The 16143-nt window shown below is 42.3% G+C and overlaps 1 protein-coding gene across 2 annotated transcripts in view; it reads right to left on the bottom strand.

Annotated features, from left to right (window-relative positions):
• Positions 1–4406: 4406 nt before the first annotated feature.
• Positions 4407–16143, bottom strand: part of LOC122759490 (glutamate receptor ionotropic, NMDA 2C-like) — a 44341-nt gene continuing 32604 nt past the window's right edge. For both annotated transcript variants that reach the window (XM_044014398.1, XM_044014399.1), the window contains 5 exons: positions 14837–15066; positions 12492–12652; positions 12047–12234; positions 8549–8781; positions 4407–7486 (listed from right to left, as the gene is read on the bottom strand). In XM_044014398.1, the coding sequence (XP_043870333.1) occupies positions 5936–7486; positions 8549–8781; positions 12047–12234; positions 12492–12652; positions 14837–15066 (2363 nt within the window). In that variant the 3' untranslated portion in view covers positions 4407–5935. The remainder of the gene's footprint in view (positions 7487–8548; positions 8782–12046; positions 12235–12491; positions 12653–14836; positions 15067–16143) is intronic.

Genomic DNA, 16143 nt, shown 5'->3' on the forward strand with positions numbered 1-16143 from the left:
CCCCTAAAAGAAATGGGGTAAAAAAACATAATCATTGCCAGTGTTGTGTCCACAAGCAATTTTTTGAGTGTGGTAAATTTAAAGTTACGTGTGTGCGGGCCAAAAGTTGTAGGAACAATGCAGAGGTAGATGGAGTGAGTGTATAAAAAGGGCAGATTGTGACACTTGACACAAGAGGTTTGCAGCCCAAGTTCTCAGTGAGGTGAAGTTTAAGCAACAGAAGCGTTTGTTTTTCAGATTTTAACCAAATTATCTGAAAATCTACAAAAAGAAAATGCTAATCTGTGCACATTTCTATCAGGAGTCGGTTAATCCAGATAAGCAGTAGGGGGTGCTACTTCTCTGGTAGGGTGGTATTATATCATGAGTGCCAATCAAACCTGAGTCGTGACTTTATGAACACACTGGAAAGCTTGAAGACAAAGAACACATTGTTTTCCCTGTGTTCATACTAGAGCTGAAACAATTACTCGATGTATCGATTGCTAAGTTAATCATCAACTATTTTCATAATCGTTTTGAAGCTTTTTTCATTATTAAAACAAGATTTCTGATTGTTTCAGCTTCTTAAATGTGAATATTTTCTTCATTTCTTTATTCCATATAACATTAAAAGAAACCATTAAAAGTTGATCATTTTAGTTTGTGGACAAAATTTTTTAACGTTTTCTCACATGTTATGGTCCAAACGATTAGTCGATTAATCCAGAAAATAATCGCCAGATTAATCCATTATGAAAATATTTGTTAGTTGCAGCTAGTTTTCATCCGCTTTCATGTCATGTGATTTCTGTACATCATTTATTTTGTGAATCTGTGAAAAAATTAGCAAAAGTATATTGTATTTTGTCATTTTGTTTTAGATAGGCAGATGTTATGATTTAGAGCAAAGCATTTACAATGCACACAAATTGTACCCCAGCTGTTTTTTTTGTTTTTTTTTGTAAAGTAAAGGGTAAAGGTGTCATTTAGAGCCTGGAGGAAAAACCTCTGGACCTGCTCTGGACCGCATCTGTATTCTGCTTATTTGATTTCCCTTGTCCCTCCAAACCAATGTGAGTCAGAGGCAGGGTTTGGCTTCTTGAACGGCCGAGTTCATTCCCATCCTAGAGATGGAAGTGATTGTGCCAAGTGAGCCTGAAGAACTGTGGAAGTAATTAACGTTCCTGCTCGCTGGCAGATCCAATCGTCTAGTCTCTGCTACAATAGGAACTGCTACATTTATGTACTCACACAGACAAACGCGGATTCTCATATTCAACGTTGAAATGTTGCACAATGTTTGTCCCCAAATGGTTTAAATTTGAAGTGGCAATAGGGTGAATGACAGTCCTGTCAAAGCCTGAGCGGCTCTGCATCACCTGCACACCATAATAACTTTTTTGAAAGAATAAAAAAACATAGGCTACTGTACCTGGACAAGGTTTGTTTGTACATTAAAAGTCCACCGGTATCACTGGCTTGTCAACAGAATGCTCAAACACCATTGTTGTTACTTTAATTGTGGTCGTCATATTTATTTATATTGGTGAATGAAGTGAGTGTTACTGCTTCCCGTTTATCTCCCTATAATGAGACTTTATTTTAGACGTTGAAATTTTACAGTCTCGAAATGAAGGTGTGTTTTAGAGACACTGGATTTTTCTTTGTCAGGCTGCACATAATTCATTGTCCTCAATTGAGATTCTAATCCTTTCCGTGTCAGAAATATAGAAATTCATTCTCTCTCCTCCCCTGCCCTCTTCCCACTCACAATCTCGCCTCTTTCTGTTCACCTGCCTTGCCTTATTCTCTCCATCTCCTCTCCAAAGCCACCTCATCTCCTTCCCTTCTCCTCTAAGCGTATCCCATCTCTCCTCTGACAATTCTCAGCCAACTCCTTCTCTTTTTCCTCTTCACTGATACCCTTTACCCTCGTCCCAAATATTTCTCTGCCTTTTCTTTTTTTATCTCCTTTATGTCTTCTCCTCTTCCTCCCTCTCACCTATCAGGGAGGGCAGGACAGCCTTTTGTCTCAAGGTGACTCTGAGCATCTGGAGCTGTTGCTGCGATATGTGAAGCAATTTATTCGCAGGTGGGAGGCGTAAGGAGACTGGACTCGGGCCCTCTGGTGCCTCCACACGTCTTGCCCATCGACCCCGTCAAGGTTGCCGCATCTTGTTGTTTATATACTGTAAACAGTGTGCTTTTAAGTCAGCTGGGACACGCGTTTGAGTTTTGCAGTTAATCTAATTCAAAAAGAGATCCGAAAATAAGCAGATGGATAAAAGAGCTGAACGTCCCTGGTGGAAAATTAACAAGTGGCATGAGTCTGTGCATGAGTGAATAAATGAACACATTTTGAACTTCGTGGGTGGTCGTTCTAGACTCCTGACACGAATATTAAATCCTCATCCTGGATGAGCATGCCTAATTATTCTTCATTTCTGCATTTACGTCCCAGCTCCTTCCAATTTGGTTCAAGTACACCTGCGAGTGTGTATGCGAGAGATTTTGGAACGGGCACATATTTGTATATTAATGTGAGTTAGTGATGTGTCATTCTCTGTGAGCGTGATGTTTTCAGCGTGTCCCAGGTGCTCATTGATGTTTTTTTTTTTGTATGCACAACTCACATCTTTCATCATTTGGCAAGACAGGCCCTTCATCAATCCTGATGCAAGCACAGCACACACACACTGTGATCTGAGTGGCTGCTTCTCATTCACATCATGGGTGTTTGTTACTACAGCACTTGAAATTAAAGTTGAAATTATAGACACTATGAAATCCAAATTACCAGCCTGGTGATTTGCTGATGTTCCTACAAGGTTTACGAGAACAGAATAGGAGGAGTTACTGGTGCAGTTATGTGTGGTTTTTTGAATTAAAGAAGCCTAAAGTGAAAATAGGCTACAAAGTACATTTTCGCCTTCATGAGTCGTGAACTAAGAAGGTAAAATTTAAAATTCTGATGCCATATGTGAAGCCTATAATCAGTTTTTGTTGTTGTGGTGATGTAAAAGTGAAATGTGGAAATGTGGAGCCCAGTTGGTTTGAAAGTGAACGGGTTGTTTACAGTCTGTCGGCTGTTAAAGTGAGTGGCTTCCTCACCTCCATGCTGCAGTCATACTGTATATGGAGACGCGCGTGCAATGTGTTTATCGTTGTGAAAATTGTCTATTTATCATTCAAATGCTCATCTGTCAGTGGAGAGTTTTCATCTGTAGTTTTTCAAATTTAGTTCCAGCGTGATATTGCTGTGTATGAAGGTGGATGCAGTTGTATAACTTAATCTGTTGTTGTGCTACTTGTAGTTGTAAGTACTTAATTCAATAGTACTTAATTCATCAGCTAATTAAAGTGTCAAGTCAAATTAACTTCAACATGTGTATTTTTTTTTATACAAATATGATTTCATGTTGCAATGAAGGCCTTCAGCTTTGACGGATGATGGATTCTTAATATAGCGCGAGGATCAAAGGATGTAGTTATTTTGGGAAATAATGTGTCCTAAAAACAAATGGTTGCAGTGAATGTCACTTCCTCTTCAGTTTCTCATCCTCGAGTCCATATTTAATTTTTCCACTCCATAAATAGCAGGTTTAAAAACACTCAATGTCAGCGAGGACCAGTTTGATCTTGATAAAGTTTCAAAAAAAAAAATTGCTTTGTGATGCACTGTAGATGGAGACATCTTGTTCCATCCAGAGGATGAGACAGAAAATGTTTACCTGTACATGCATACATTTGTGCACATTGTGAGACTGACAGTTATTTCCTAATTACATACTCATGATATCATACTGAGTCCCTCTTCAGACATGAAAGAGTCCAATTATCTTGAATTCTAAAAATAAGAGATCAACAGCACAGCAGGACTAAATCAATATTATGGCCCAGTTTTAAGCAAAGTATGGCAGCAAAGCAGAGACGACTGGGAAAATCAAAGCGTTCAATGTTGGGACTTGTCTGGTCTCCTGCATGAAGTCATGCCAACATAGAGAGTAATTGCCATGGCAACAGGTCGTGTATGTAAACTTGCTCCAGGTGAGCACAGCTGGACACTTAAAGCTGTGTCGGTGATGATCATGCTGGCAAGTTCACCAAACCTGTCAGGAACCAGGTGTTAGGAGATCAAACATTTGACAGTAGATTTAAAGGGAAAACATAATTTTAACCTTTTTTTTTTTTTTACTTTGCAGCGTATTTGTGTCACTCTCCAGCTGGCATGTGACCCGAGCACCAGAAGGATATTCCTCTAGGATGCTGCAGCAGATGACTGACCTCCACAGGACAAGATCAGAGAAGGCTTTGATTGACCAGCAGATCATAGTTCTCCTTCATGTTCTGTGCTTTTCCATTCTACCTAATGCATTTCTATGCAAAGGCAAACAATTCTGGAAATACCACTCTTATTCATAGAGTTGAAACAAATGGCATTTTATTAATCAATGAGCCTTACATGTGCTGGTAAGTGGACTTTGTTATTAATATTGGACAGTGCCAGTGTGGTTTCTCCTGTCCATGTGCTGGAGTAACATACTGTAAGTGGCAGATGGCAACAGTTTCTACCTCATCATCTAATATAAATTGGACCATTTCCCTTAATGTCAAACCATGTCTTAAAACAAGCATTTCTTAAATGCCTCTTTCCATATGTGTGCATGCCCAGAAAGACAAAGGCTCTCCAAAGACACACACACGCACACAAAGGCTCTTTAATTTGTCTAAGTGATTAATTACAGGGTAAAGGAGCCAGGTAATATAGATACTAGAATAGCTTTCAATTACCTCATTTAAATTCAGTCATTACACAGTTAAAGGGAACGGAGAAAAACGAGGGGGGATGAGGGAATATAAAACAATGAAAAAGAGAGAGAGTGATGAAAATCTTAATGTAGGCCGACCGATGGAGATAATACAATAACAAATATTCAAATAAAACGGCAATAGCTTTACAAAAATGTGCCAGAAGTGTAATTATAAAATTTTAAGAGTGACTATAAATTTCCTATCATATGTAGATTACATAAACATGACACTAACCAGCCTCAAGTAACACATCTATATCTATATATAGTACTCAGAATACAGAATTTATTTATTTGTGAGGCCCTGTGTGATGTTGTGCTGTACTGTAGCCTCACAATGAGACCCAGTGAGGAAGAGTCCAAGGTTTAAGACACCTAGTGCTGGTCGTTGCTCTCTTGCTACTTTTTCCTTTTTTGCAGATTGTGTTCATATGGACTCTGCTTCCTCTGGCGCTTCACTAAATGAAGACGGGAAGGATTTAGCTCCAAACACACTTCAAGAAGTTACCTGAAATTCATAAATGGATGTCCAAAAATGATTATTTCATTCTAGAAACCTTGCTTCCCTGTGTCTGGTGTGAAAGTGTTTTAATTGAATTAAACTCTGCACATGTACATCCCAGCTGTCATCACACATTTTGCTACAGTGGCTGCTTATGTTTTGGTGGCTGTATTTAAAGAGACAAAAGTTTACTCCTCCGCTATTTCTCACCAGCTGTAAACAGTTCAGCTACCTGGCACTGACACCCAAGACTGAGTACCAACCGTCCACAATAAAATACACACGACACACACAGAGACCATGCGGCCACACCGTGGACTGTTGTAAATCTTAGTGCACATTTAAGCACAGAAAAACACAGAAGCGTTGTCGTAGGGAAGCAGTGAGTAAAACCTGCCGACCCCAGCTCTCCGCAGCTTGATTAAGAAAGATGCAGTCTTCTGATCTCACAGCGTACATTGAATTGGTCCCTCTCTTGTGGAAAATGCAGACCAAAATCTTTCTTTTTTTCCCCCCAACACCCAAATGACCTCTTTCTTCAAGTCATGTTTCCCTGTTTTGTTAGTTGAATCACTATAGCCTCTCCACAGTGGTCTTATCTGTAGGAACACCATGGTAGCCATTTTCTTAGGTCCTTCTATCAGACCTCAGACTCCAGGCTAGACACCCGGCGCCAGGGACGGAGAACACAGGGACTCCCTACAGGCTGCCCCCCTGTTCCCTGACATGCCAGGGCCTCTGATCCAGTCTGGGACCCCTGATAGACTCCATAGGCTCCATACACACTGTCCTGATAGAGTACTCCTCGCTGACCCCCACATTGTCCACCTCCACAGGCCAGCAGCTGACACACTGGGCTAGGGTTGCTGGAGGGCTGACTGTGGTGCTGTAGGTCCAGGGGGCCATGATACAGTGGTAGTCCTGGGTATGAATTTAGGTAGTGGGCGTACTGTCTGCTCAGCAAACTTGTGGCTCTACGCACCATGCCCCGCCCTAACCCAGTCCCATGTCGCACTGCTTCTCCATATGTGGGTAGATGGGTGGAGTGGGAGTAGCGCAACCTCTGGCCCTTTCGTCCATTGGGCCTCTTCTGGTCCTCCCTTATGTGGAGGTAGGCCTGGTTCCGTGGGAGGCACAGGTTGTTTCGAAGGTGGGCAGGGTTGTAGGCCTTGGCAGGTGTGGTTGATGTGAGAATACACGGGAACAGGTCTGGCAGGGTCGAAGGTGATTGGCTGGACAAGGATGACAGGGATTCGTCATGCTGGCGGATCTGCTCACTGCCCCAAGTGGCTTTAAGAAAAGAGGGGCGACGATGCCTGCGTCTCCCTCTCAATATGAGGTCTTCTGGTGGCCAAGAACTGTAGTTCTCTACCCGAGGAGGACCCATGACCTCTGATGAGTAGATGCTTTCAGCACTGGCAGCAGAGATGTGGTTGTCCTGGAGGTGGTTGGCTTTGAGTTCACTGACACAGATGGGACTTTTCTCACTCTTTTCCAAGTCCCTGTGATTTTTCCTCCCCAAATCCCCATCCTCGCACTGAAAACTCTTGGACCTCCTTTTCCGGCGGGAGAAGCCCACTTGGATGTGCTGGTTTTGAGGCGAGGAGACTGGGTGTGAGGTGTAGATGTCAGGTAGTTGGAGATCAGCGTATGGGATGAAAGGTGAGTGAGGATGGGTGTCTACATAAAGTCTCCCTGTGGTTTGAAAGTGGTGAGGGTGCTGATGAGGAAGGGGCTCGCCCACAGCCAGGTGGGGACTGCTGAGGCTTGATACAGGAAGTGGATGGTCATATAGACATGAAGAAGAGCGAGTTGGGAGTGTGTAGCGTAGTGGCGTCGGTCTGGTCACGCCCCTCTGCTGTTTGAGAGAGGTAACAGCTGACAGAGGTGGGGTCAGCGAGTGCTGGGGGAGGGAGTGATTCTCAGTAATGTAAGCAAACCCTCCAGGTACTGCTTCAGTGGCTATTTGTGAAATACGAACAGGCAAGCTGCCGCCATGACGGCTCAACTGCTCTATAGTCTTGGTGGCATTGTCCAGGGAGCCCTCTACATTGGCAGTGGAGACCAGGTTCTTGGCAGTACGAAGCATCTTCAGCATGTTTGCTTGAGCATAGTTAGAGGTCAGGTCAGGTTTGGACAAACCAGATGAACGTCCAGTTTCCTCCACTCCGTTGAAGCAACTGTAAATACCCTAAGTGATGGAGAAGGAAATGGATGAAGAAACAATGACATATAGGAGAGAATATGAGGTGGTAAGAAAGGACAGTGGAGAAGAAAAAATTTGCGTTAGCTAATTATTTTGTGATTAAAACATTAGTTACCACAACCTGCTTAACCAACCTTTTGGTCCAAAATGGACAATTTAACAGACGTGACTCTAACCAATCTCTAAAAAAAAGATTGACACCACAGCTGCCAAAAATCCCACTGTCTGTAACAAAACTGATTTCATTAAGGTAACATTTTATCACTGAGGCAATACTTAGTCACATTCATTATGCATTCTCCCGGGACTCAAAGGAAAACAGTTTACGCCGAGAGGATTGCCCCAATAAATGCACATGGACACATTCGCCTAATGTCTCTGCAGAACAAACTGTCTCAAACTGCATGGACAAATAGAGCCAAATCCCATGACTGGTTTCTGCCTACATTTGGCTGTGAGATGCTGAAAGAGGCATATTGAATTTGGCCCTTGAGGCTGCCCCATGCGGATTAATGATCAGATTGTCATTTAGCCTTTAATCTGATAAAACTGAGATCCAGGCACTGTGGTATAATTACACAGTGAAGTAGCAAAGAGGCTAGTGAACATGGTTTATTTTTTTCCCCTTTTCTTTAACTTCAGCCAGATATTTACCTCAGTAACTACTTTGCCAAACAACAGCATCTGCACATGAAGTTTAATCCTGAATCCTGCAAGGATGTTTTGTAATTGTATGTACATACACATCCATGTGGACTCATTTATTATTAAATGAAAGCCACTTAATTAAAAGCAGGAAAAAAACATCCAAACTTGCCACTTAAAGTCAAAATAATCAACCAATCTCTTAATCACTCAACCAAGCTTTTGCTCGGCTAATCTAATCATATCCGGCCAATCAGTCGCCTAACTAAATCATCAATGTAAAAATCTGTGAAGCAAATTCTTCACACCATCAACGAAGCAATCAGCAATTGAACCAATCAAAGGTTCATAAATAACAATAACAACCCTGTCTTAAAAAAAACACTGCTTAACAAATCTCACCCTACTGATGGCCAACAGGAAGTCAAGCTTGTGAGACTTGTTGACGGAGTGTCGCAGTTTCCAGTAGAGCAGGTGTTCCCAGGCAAAGACCAGCAGGCTCAGGCCCATGGCCACTAGCAGCATGTAGAAGACGCCTGCCATGTTGTCGATGTCTAGTTTGCTGCTCATCACCTCATTCTTCTCGTTCTGGCAGATCCCCGACAACCACACCGTCTCCAAGCGCTGGGTGTCTCCTGTGAGGCCGGAGGTTTCAGTGAAGAGACGGAGAAACAGGGGAAGAGAGGCGGGGAGGAGGAGGAGGAGGAGGTGAGAGAGGAAAGTTTACAAAAACCTGACAATATTGGTGCACAATGATAACCCTGTATAAACCTGTCTGTTTCTGATCTGTTGTACTGTGTAATCGGGAGGTTGGAGAACTGACTGGGAGATTAAAGTTTGAGCCAGACACTTGATTCTTTCACGGGTCTTCTTCATTTATATTGTGCTAATATCATATGAGAGGTCATTTCCAGTTTACAGCTTGTATTAAGCCAATATCCGGGTAATAATTATGGCACAGTGTAACAGGGGCACTCCTTACACTCTGTCGTCCTTATTCTTTGGCATAATAAATCCATTCGCAATGCTGACAAAGCACAGTGTGACTGAGACATATTTTCAGTGCTGAAGCACATCTCCATCAGCGGTCCTCACATACACACACAAGCTATTTCTTGAGGCCTATGAACAGGTGGCCACCTCTTGAGCTGCATCCTCCCCAGCAGCCTCAGGGGAGCACAACCATTTTATCACTGTTACCGTATGTCAACAATAAACTCACTATTTATTATATCATTGTGAAAAGCTCAGAGTGAGAACAGGAGTGGGTGTGTGTGGGTGTGGGTGTGTGTTGGTCTTAAGCTCCCAGAGGAGAGAGGATATTAACTCCACAGCAGCAGCCACCATGATGGGTGTATTCATGGGTATGTGTAGGTAGGATACGCTTGTGTGAGTGTGTTGTATAGAGATAATCATGTCCCCAACACTCCCTGCTGTTCTGCAGGATATTAACTCTTCACTCTAAGCCCACTTCCCCGCTGATGGAGCAAACACTCAACTGGACTGATGCCAGTCCCATGTTCACATACTGGGATCCAGTGGGTTTGAACCTGCTGCCTGACTGAGGCCTATCTGTGAGCTTGTGCTGACTGTTTAATATTTTGTTGAATAGTGTACTTACATTAGCCAAAAAGGTTTTAAACACTCTTAAAATCCATTAAAATCTGTATTTCTCTTCAAGGACCATTTCCACGTTACCTTTCTCTGCTATAACCCCCCACCCCGAAATGTCAGTGAGGAAGAAAATATTTGGTAGGCCTACTACTGTTTTCATTTTAATGCGTGTATTTGTCAGTAATGGATCACAATGACTCATTTCCATTTGCTGCGCGTTCAGCTGCCAAAGCTAGCCCCATAAATAAAGTGAGAGCTTTGGTGGCAGAACAACAATTCCCATAATCCAACTAGGGGCTGTCACTTTTAAAATAAATGCATCCACCTTATTCCTCGAGGAACTACCGGGGCAGCAGCACGCTAGTTCTTTCCAGTGGCCGCTGTTGTGACTGTAGCGCACAAGCATCCTGCAGTTTGTAAATCACCTGGTGTAAAAACTAAAACCCAGGCTTGGTGATGTGGGACATATGTCTCTGACTCTGGCTCTATGTCTGACCTTAAATAAATCAGATTGTGTCTCACCTCCTTTGACAAAGCACAACTGACTGTGTATTGCTGTGTAAATACTGATATGCCTCTATTGTTCATAGCTTCACCATCTGTAGCGATGGAGTAAATCTAATTCTTTACATTTACTATTATTTTGGAAATACAAACACTGTTGCAGTGCGTTGTTCTCATGTGATACTTACACATGATAAAGCTGTCTCACAGTGTTCAAGTAACTCTAAAAGAGTCGATTTAACTCTTTATATTTAACTCTGAGTGTCATGTAAACACCATGTGAAATCCCAATAGTATCTTGTCTTAATTAGAACTGGTGTTAATTTGACACCTTTAGTGTAACTTTCGCACTGGAAAATTTACAGTGTAGACGAATGATGACATCATCCCGTTTGAGTTCCCAAATGTTAAATTTCACAGTTGCTCTCTCAGATTATCATCCAGTTACCAGGGAAAACGCCGGCTCTGCTTCAGCAACAGGACGCTGCAGAGGTCGCACCCATAGTTCACACAAGGTATCATGGGGCATAGGACGACTATAAACCTCTCTGTGTTGCTGTCGCCGCCCCCCATTACTCGACAAAGTCACAGTTTTCATTCATTTATTAACAGTTTAATAATTGTTACTTTATGAACAGTACTGCTCGTGTATTCATAATATACAGCACGTGGCAGAGTAGGGTGGAGTAAATACTGACAACTGTGACAGCTCACATTTGAAATGCGTTTTCCTTTACTGTGCATTTTTAGTTATTTCCTGTTTTATTTTGGTACTCACAATTACCTCTCTTTTCAGGTCACTTCACTTCCTGCCCTCTTGTGTCTCCCTGCTGACCGTCTGCCCCGCCCTAATTACCCGTGTCTTGTTAACCCCTTGATTATTTAAGCAGTGTGTTTTAGTTCAGTCTGTGGCAAAGCCTTTTGTCTGTTTTTCCTCTTGTGTTCCAGTGTATGACCCAGTTTTCCTGATTAGGATTTAGCCTCTTGCCCCCTTGAGTTTTATCGGATACTGCTGCTCATTGAGCTGCGTTTTCTGTGTATAATCTTATTAAAGTGTCTCGTGAACTTGTCCTCCCTGTGTGGAGTCCTGCTCTTGAGTCCTTTATCTGAGCCACTATAACAACAACAACACGAGGAACCTTTGACCGCTTTTAACTATAATGTAATAATGTTACATAGGTTCTATGTTGAAACATAAAGCTGAGAGTCAATGCAAATGGCAAACACAAGTCTGTCAACCTGATAGGGACTGAGTGTGGCACGCACTTGCATGTGCACAGATGTCCCTGGCACACATGGATATTTATGAGCCACGTTAAAGAGAATTAAGGTTACTTAGTGGACCTCATGTCTCTCCCACCAATGCAGGGGGTTTTAATCTGCAGGGAGAGGAGTCTTCCTCATGTATTCTTGCATCTCCAAAATGCTGTCGCTGCTGCAGCTGCCTTTGCCTAAGTCACTTGGTTTGTACAGGTTTGTGCTCAGTCACTCAGTCATATGATATGGTAGGAAACCTTACTGTATGTGCATCCTCTGCATGATCCCTACTGGGTACTACTTTAAATGGTCTATGAGCCTGCATGTATTTCAAGCTGGTCATTAGAGCTTGAATGTGAACCCATCGCGTACCCATCAGTGTTAAAAAATACCCCCATGACCATCAAAGGATATAGCGGTATAGCTAATGGGTGTAGGATGGTAATAAAACAGAGTAAAAGTGTAGGTATGGATGCGTATGATATAATGCGAGTGCGTTTGTGTCAGTGACAAGTGTCCACCCACCGTCTCCGAGGAACTGCAGCAGAGCCAGGTCAATGAGCCGTTTCCAGCGCGAGTCCTTCTGCAGAGCGATGCCGTATCCCGTGGTAGCAAACACTTTCCCACTGCCAATGGTCACCAGCTTGCAGCCCTCGTCCTTCCCAGCCATGTAGTTTAAAACAGCAGCATCATAGATGAAGGCATCCAGCTTCCTACAAGCAAAGAAAGCACCTTTTGTCTGAGAGAATGCACGGTTTCTCTGAAGGTTAACACGCGCGTCCTCTCAAATATGATGTTCCACTGTCCAATCCAAAACACAATCACACTGTGGCCTGTTTTTGTAAAGGTGGGATGTTCGACAGCGGGTCAGTATAAACAAAGCTCCACTCTATTTGTTTCTTTTAATCTAAAAAAAATGGCATGAGTATTAGTTAATTTTCTGTTTAGTTGTTAACAAGTGAACAGTTACCCATTTTTGAGGCTCTCCAGGGCTTCCTCCACCCCCTTCTGGTTGTACTTCATCATGTGTGTGTGCATGTCAGGATAGTTGCTGCGGATGTTCCTCTCCGTGCTCCCATTTGGGACCGTCCCAAAGCGAAAAGGGGGATAATGCTCATGTGGTTTCTGGAACTGTAGGGAGATAAAGGAGGGTGTGAGGGAAGGGATAGATGAGAGGAGGGAAAGAAAAGTGAAGAAGGTTTAGTTAATGGGAAATTGAGAAAGGGGAGAGAAGGGGTGTATAGAGACCATGGAAGGAGAGGAGGAAGACTGAAGAGAGTGAGAGCAGAACGGGCAGATGAGACACAGCATGAGGTGACGAAAAGAGGAAAATACAAGACTGATAGACAATGGAGGTGAAGAAGAAGGATGGAATTAGAGGAGAAATGGACAGGGGAGCAAAGATGAGAGTGAAGGAAAAGACCAGAAAACGAGAGAAAATTGAGAGGAAAGAGAACAGCAAACACAAAATGAATGGCAACAACAACAATAGGAAATGACAAATAAAGTGAAGGACAGAATGGAAGCAGAAATTCAAACAGATGAGAGAAGGTGAAATGTGGTGGGGGGTAAAGAGGAGGGACTACTCGGTTAAATGAAATCCGTTTTTGATTCTTTCCGATTTCCCGAAACTGACCTAATCAGCAGCCAAACTGGACACTCGCTCACCTCACTTTCATCATTAAACCTGACTTTAATCGACACACGTGAATCGTTCCACTCCTCAAATGTGATCCTAATCTGGTTCAATCTGTGTTGGATCCAAATTCCCATTTCACAAGCTGTCGCACAAAATGCGTCTGTTAGAGCTCAATTAAACTGTAAACGAGAAGCACCTCTTCATCTTGGTTACAGCGATGACCTTTTGAGCCATGCACCAGCGAACGGGCCGCTCATAGTTTGCGTCTGGGTAATCACACGTAGTCGTTTGAGCAGCAGCCCACGACACGAGAAGATTAGAAGTTAAAGGGGTTGTTTCACAAGTACCCTCATGTCTTTACTAAGGGAATTATTAGTCCCTGTAAATGTTTCCCCATTACTGACCACAAATAAATTCTGTCTGAGACAACTTTTAATGCAAGGAACAAAATCATTTAAATTTGACATAATAGCACTGAAACACTTCCCTATCTCCCTGTTAGCTATAAAAAAAATGACTTTATTTTAAATGTCTTTAATAATTTCCAATGTCTTCCCCGTGAATTAATACAATTTTGTATGAGTTACAGGGAAAAATATAATTACTAAGTGTTCTTCCAGTGAGTCAATGCCAACTGATTTAACTTTAACAGCCTCAATATCTCAATTTCCACCTTTAGTCCCGTCAAAACTAATTTCCACATGGCATCTTTATTTTTGACAATCCTTAAATGAAATATTAAATAATCATTAAAAAATAGTATACTAAACTATAGGGCAGTTTATGACGACATAAATGTCTTTATTTGGTATAGGGGAGTGAGGAAACGTATGCAGAGGAAACCCATTGTTGATTGTCTTATTCATTGTGTTTATTTGACAGTTAGAAGCATTGTGTGGAATACGAGCAGCCTCTACCCGTTAAACCTGCATATGAGCCGCGCCAGGCTAGGACGTAAAGCCGCTAATCCTATGTTGTGTAGGATCTCAGTCATAATAAAACAGCTTAGGTTGTCCTGTGTGGGTTTTTTTTAATGCTGTGGGACTTTAATGCATCTGCATATAATTTATACAGTCACTTAATACAACTGTAGATCTCTGAGGTGGCTCAGCTGATCCCTGCCTGAGAGTTCTTTTCGCTGTCTGTGGAAGTGAAGAAGTGAAGAAGTGCTTTCTTGTAACGCTCCTCTGATTCCAGGGTTGAAGACAAATTCACGGGTGTTTTTGTTTTGTGGTTGTTGTCTTTTCATCGTTTGACATTTGGCGATCTTGTTTCAGCGGCGTGTGAGCGAGACAGGAGACGGAGACGGCACAGGGGGAATATTGATGGACAGAATGAAATACTGACAGGACAAGTCGAGACGCAGACACCATCTGTATTGACAGAAGGCAGTAATTGATTAGCCGTTCATGCCACCGGGCTCCTCCACTGATATGAAAAGGACAGACACGTTCACAACCAAGTCTTTTTGCTCGGTGTCCTCTGCAGGTCTTTTGTGTCTTCTTGTTGCATTTATTAATCAATACAGTGACAAATAGAGAAAAGAGGAGATGACATGAGCTGCACTCAAAGACGCCGTGTGTCTAAGGAGACCTTCAATGACTTTCCCGTCCTAGAATCTGTTTGAGTTTATTATTCCAAGTAAAAAAAAAAAAAAAGGCTGTTCCATCTCTTACCTTCTTGTCAGAAAGCCCGGACACTGTGTCGATGTACTGCTCCTGGATCATGAAGGCAGCCAGGTTTGCAGTGTAGGAAGCCAGGAAGATGACAGCAAAGAAGGCCCAGACCAGGACCATGATCTTACTGGTTGTGCCTTTAGGGTTCTCAATGGGGACTGAGTTGTTGAAGACGATGCCCCACAGGAGCCACACTGACTTGCCTATTGTGAATGTTGGACCACCAGGAGCTGAGGAAAGGAAGGGATGAGAGTCTGGCTCAGTAGGTCATGTTTTCAATTTGGAGTGAGGAAAGTTCTGACTCTGCTTCTTCATAAAAGAAGTTCACCCTAAATCCTTCCAATCATATGAAACAGACAGTGTGTGGTCAAATGGTGTGTCATGAAAATGGATAGGGTAGGATTTAATGGCTTTGGTCTGTTTTATAGCCTTTCAGAAGGTTTGAGTTTTATTTGGATCACCCTCCATTATTTCTGAAATAAAAACAAATCATTGACAGATCTTTTCAGCAACAATGTTCCAGGTATTGTATTTTTTAACAAACCATGTTGTAAATGGCACACTGATGTGATTTCTGAGTCATGTTATGCGTCACTTTGAAAACTAATTGTAAATTCTAAAAGTTTTCTTTCAGACATTTTCTGATCTAACAACACTTCAGTTGCTTTTCTTTTCTTTTCTTTTCTCTTCTCTCCTTTTCTTTTCTTTGTTTTTGGCATACAACCTCTGAGCATAAGGCCTGCCGTTTGTGTTGGAAACACTTAGCCATAGCCACGAGTCTGAATCAATTCTGTGTTACCAGCTGTTGCAGAGATGTGAGGATCCTAAAGTGCTTTGTACAGATACAATCAGGAGACTTGGAGCTTTCAAACTAAATCTATGAAGGTTGTTTGAAGAATGAGTCTAGTGCGGACCAAATGACTGGCTTGTGATATAATAGGAATCAGGATCAGAATCTGTGGAATTTGCTTTGGTGCACTGGAGCAGAAACAACACAGAAAAAAGGAGAAATACGAATTAAGATTAAAAAGTCACTAAAGAGTCAAGCTGTCCGTAGTACATAAAGGTGAAGCGGTTGACAATTTCAATAATATTGTTTTGTTTACAAATTCTGTCATCGAAAGAAAACATGTCTCATGTTAGCCATGTAAGCATTCATCAGCTATCTTGTGCCCTTCTACCAAACAACACAACAATTCCACAGCCTCGGCCCGTTTCCATCGCTCTCTGCCACTGTTCTGCTCATGTGCAGCAACAAACGCCGCCGCCATCATCAATCACACTTTGATTAGCGCAGCAACGAATAC

This window comes from Solea senegalensis, linkage group LG18, assembly GCF_019176455.1.
Source record: "Solea senegalensis isolate Sse05_10M linkage group LG18, IFAPA_SoseM_1, whole genome shotgun sequence".
Classification (NCBI taxonomy): domain Eukaryota; kingdom Metazoa; phylum Chordata; class Actinopteri; order Pleuronectiformes; family Soleidae; genus Solea; species Solea senegalensis.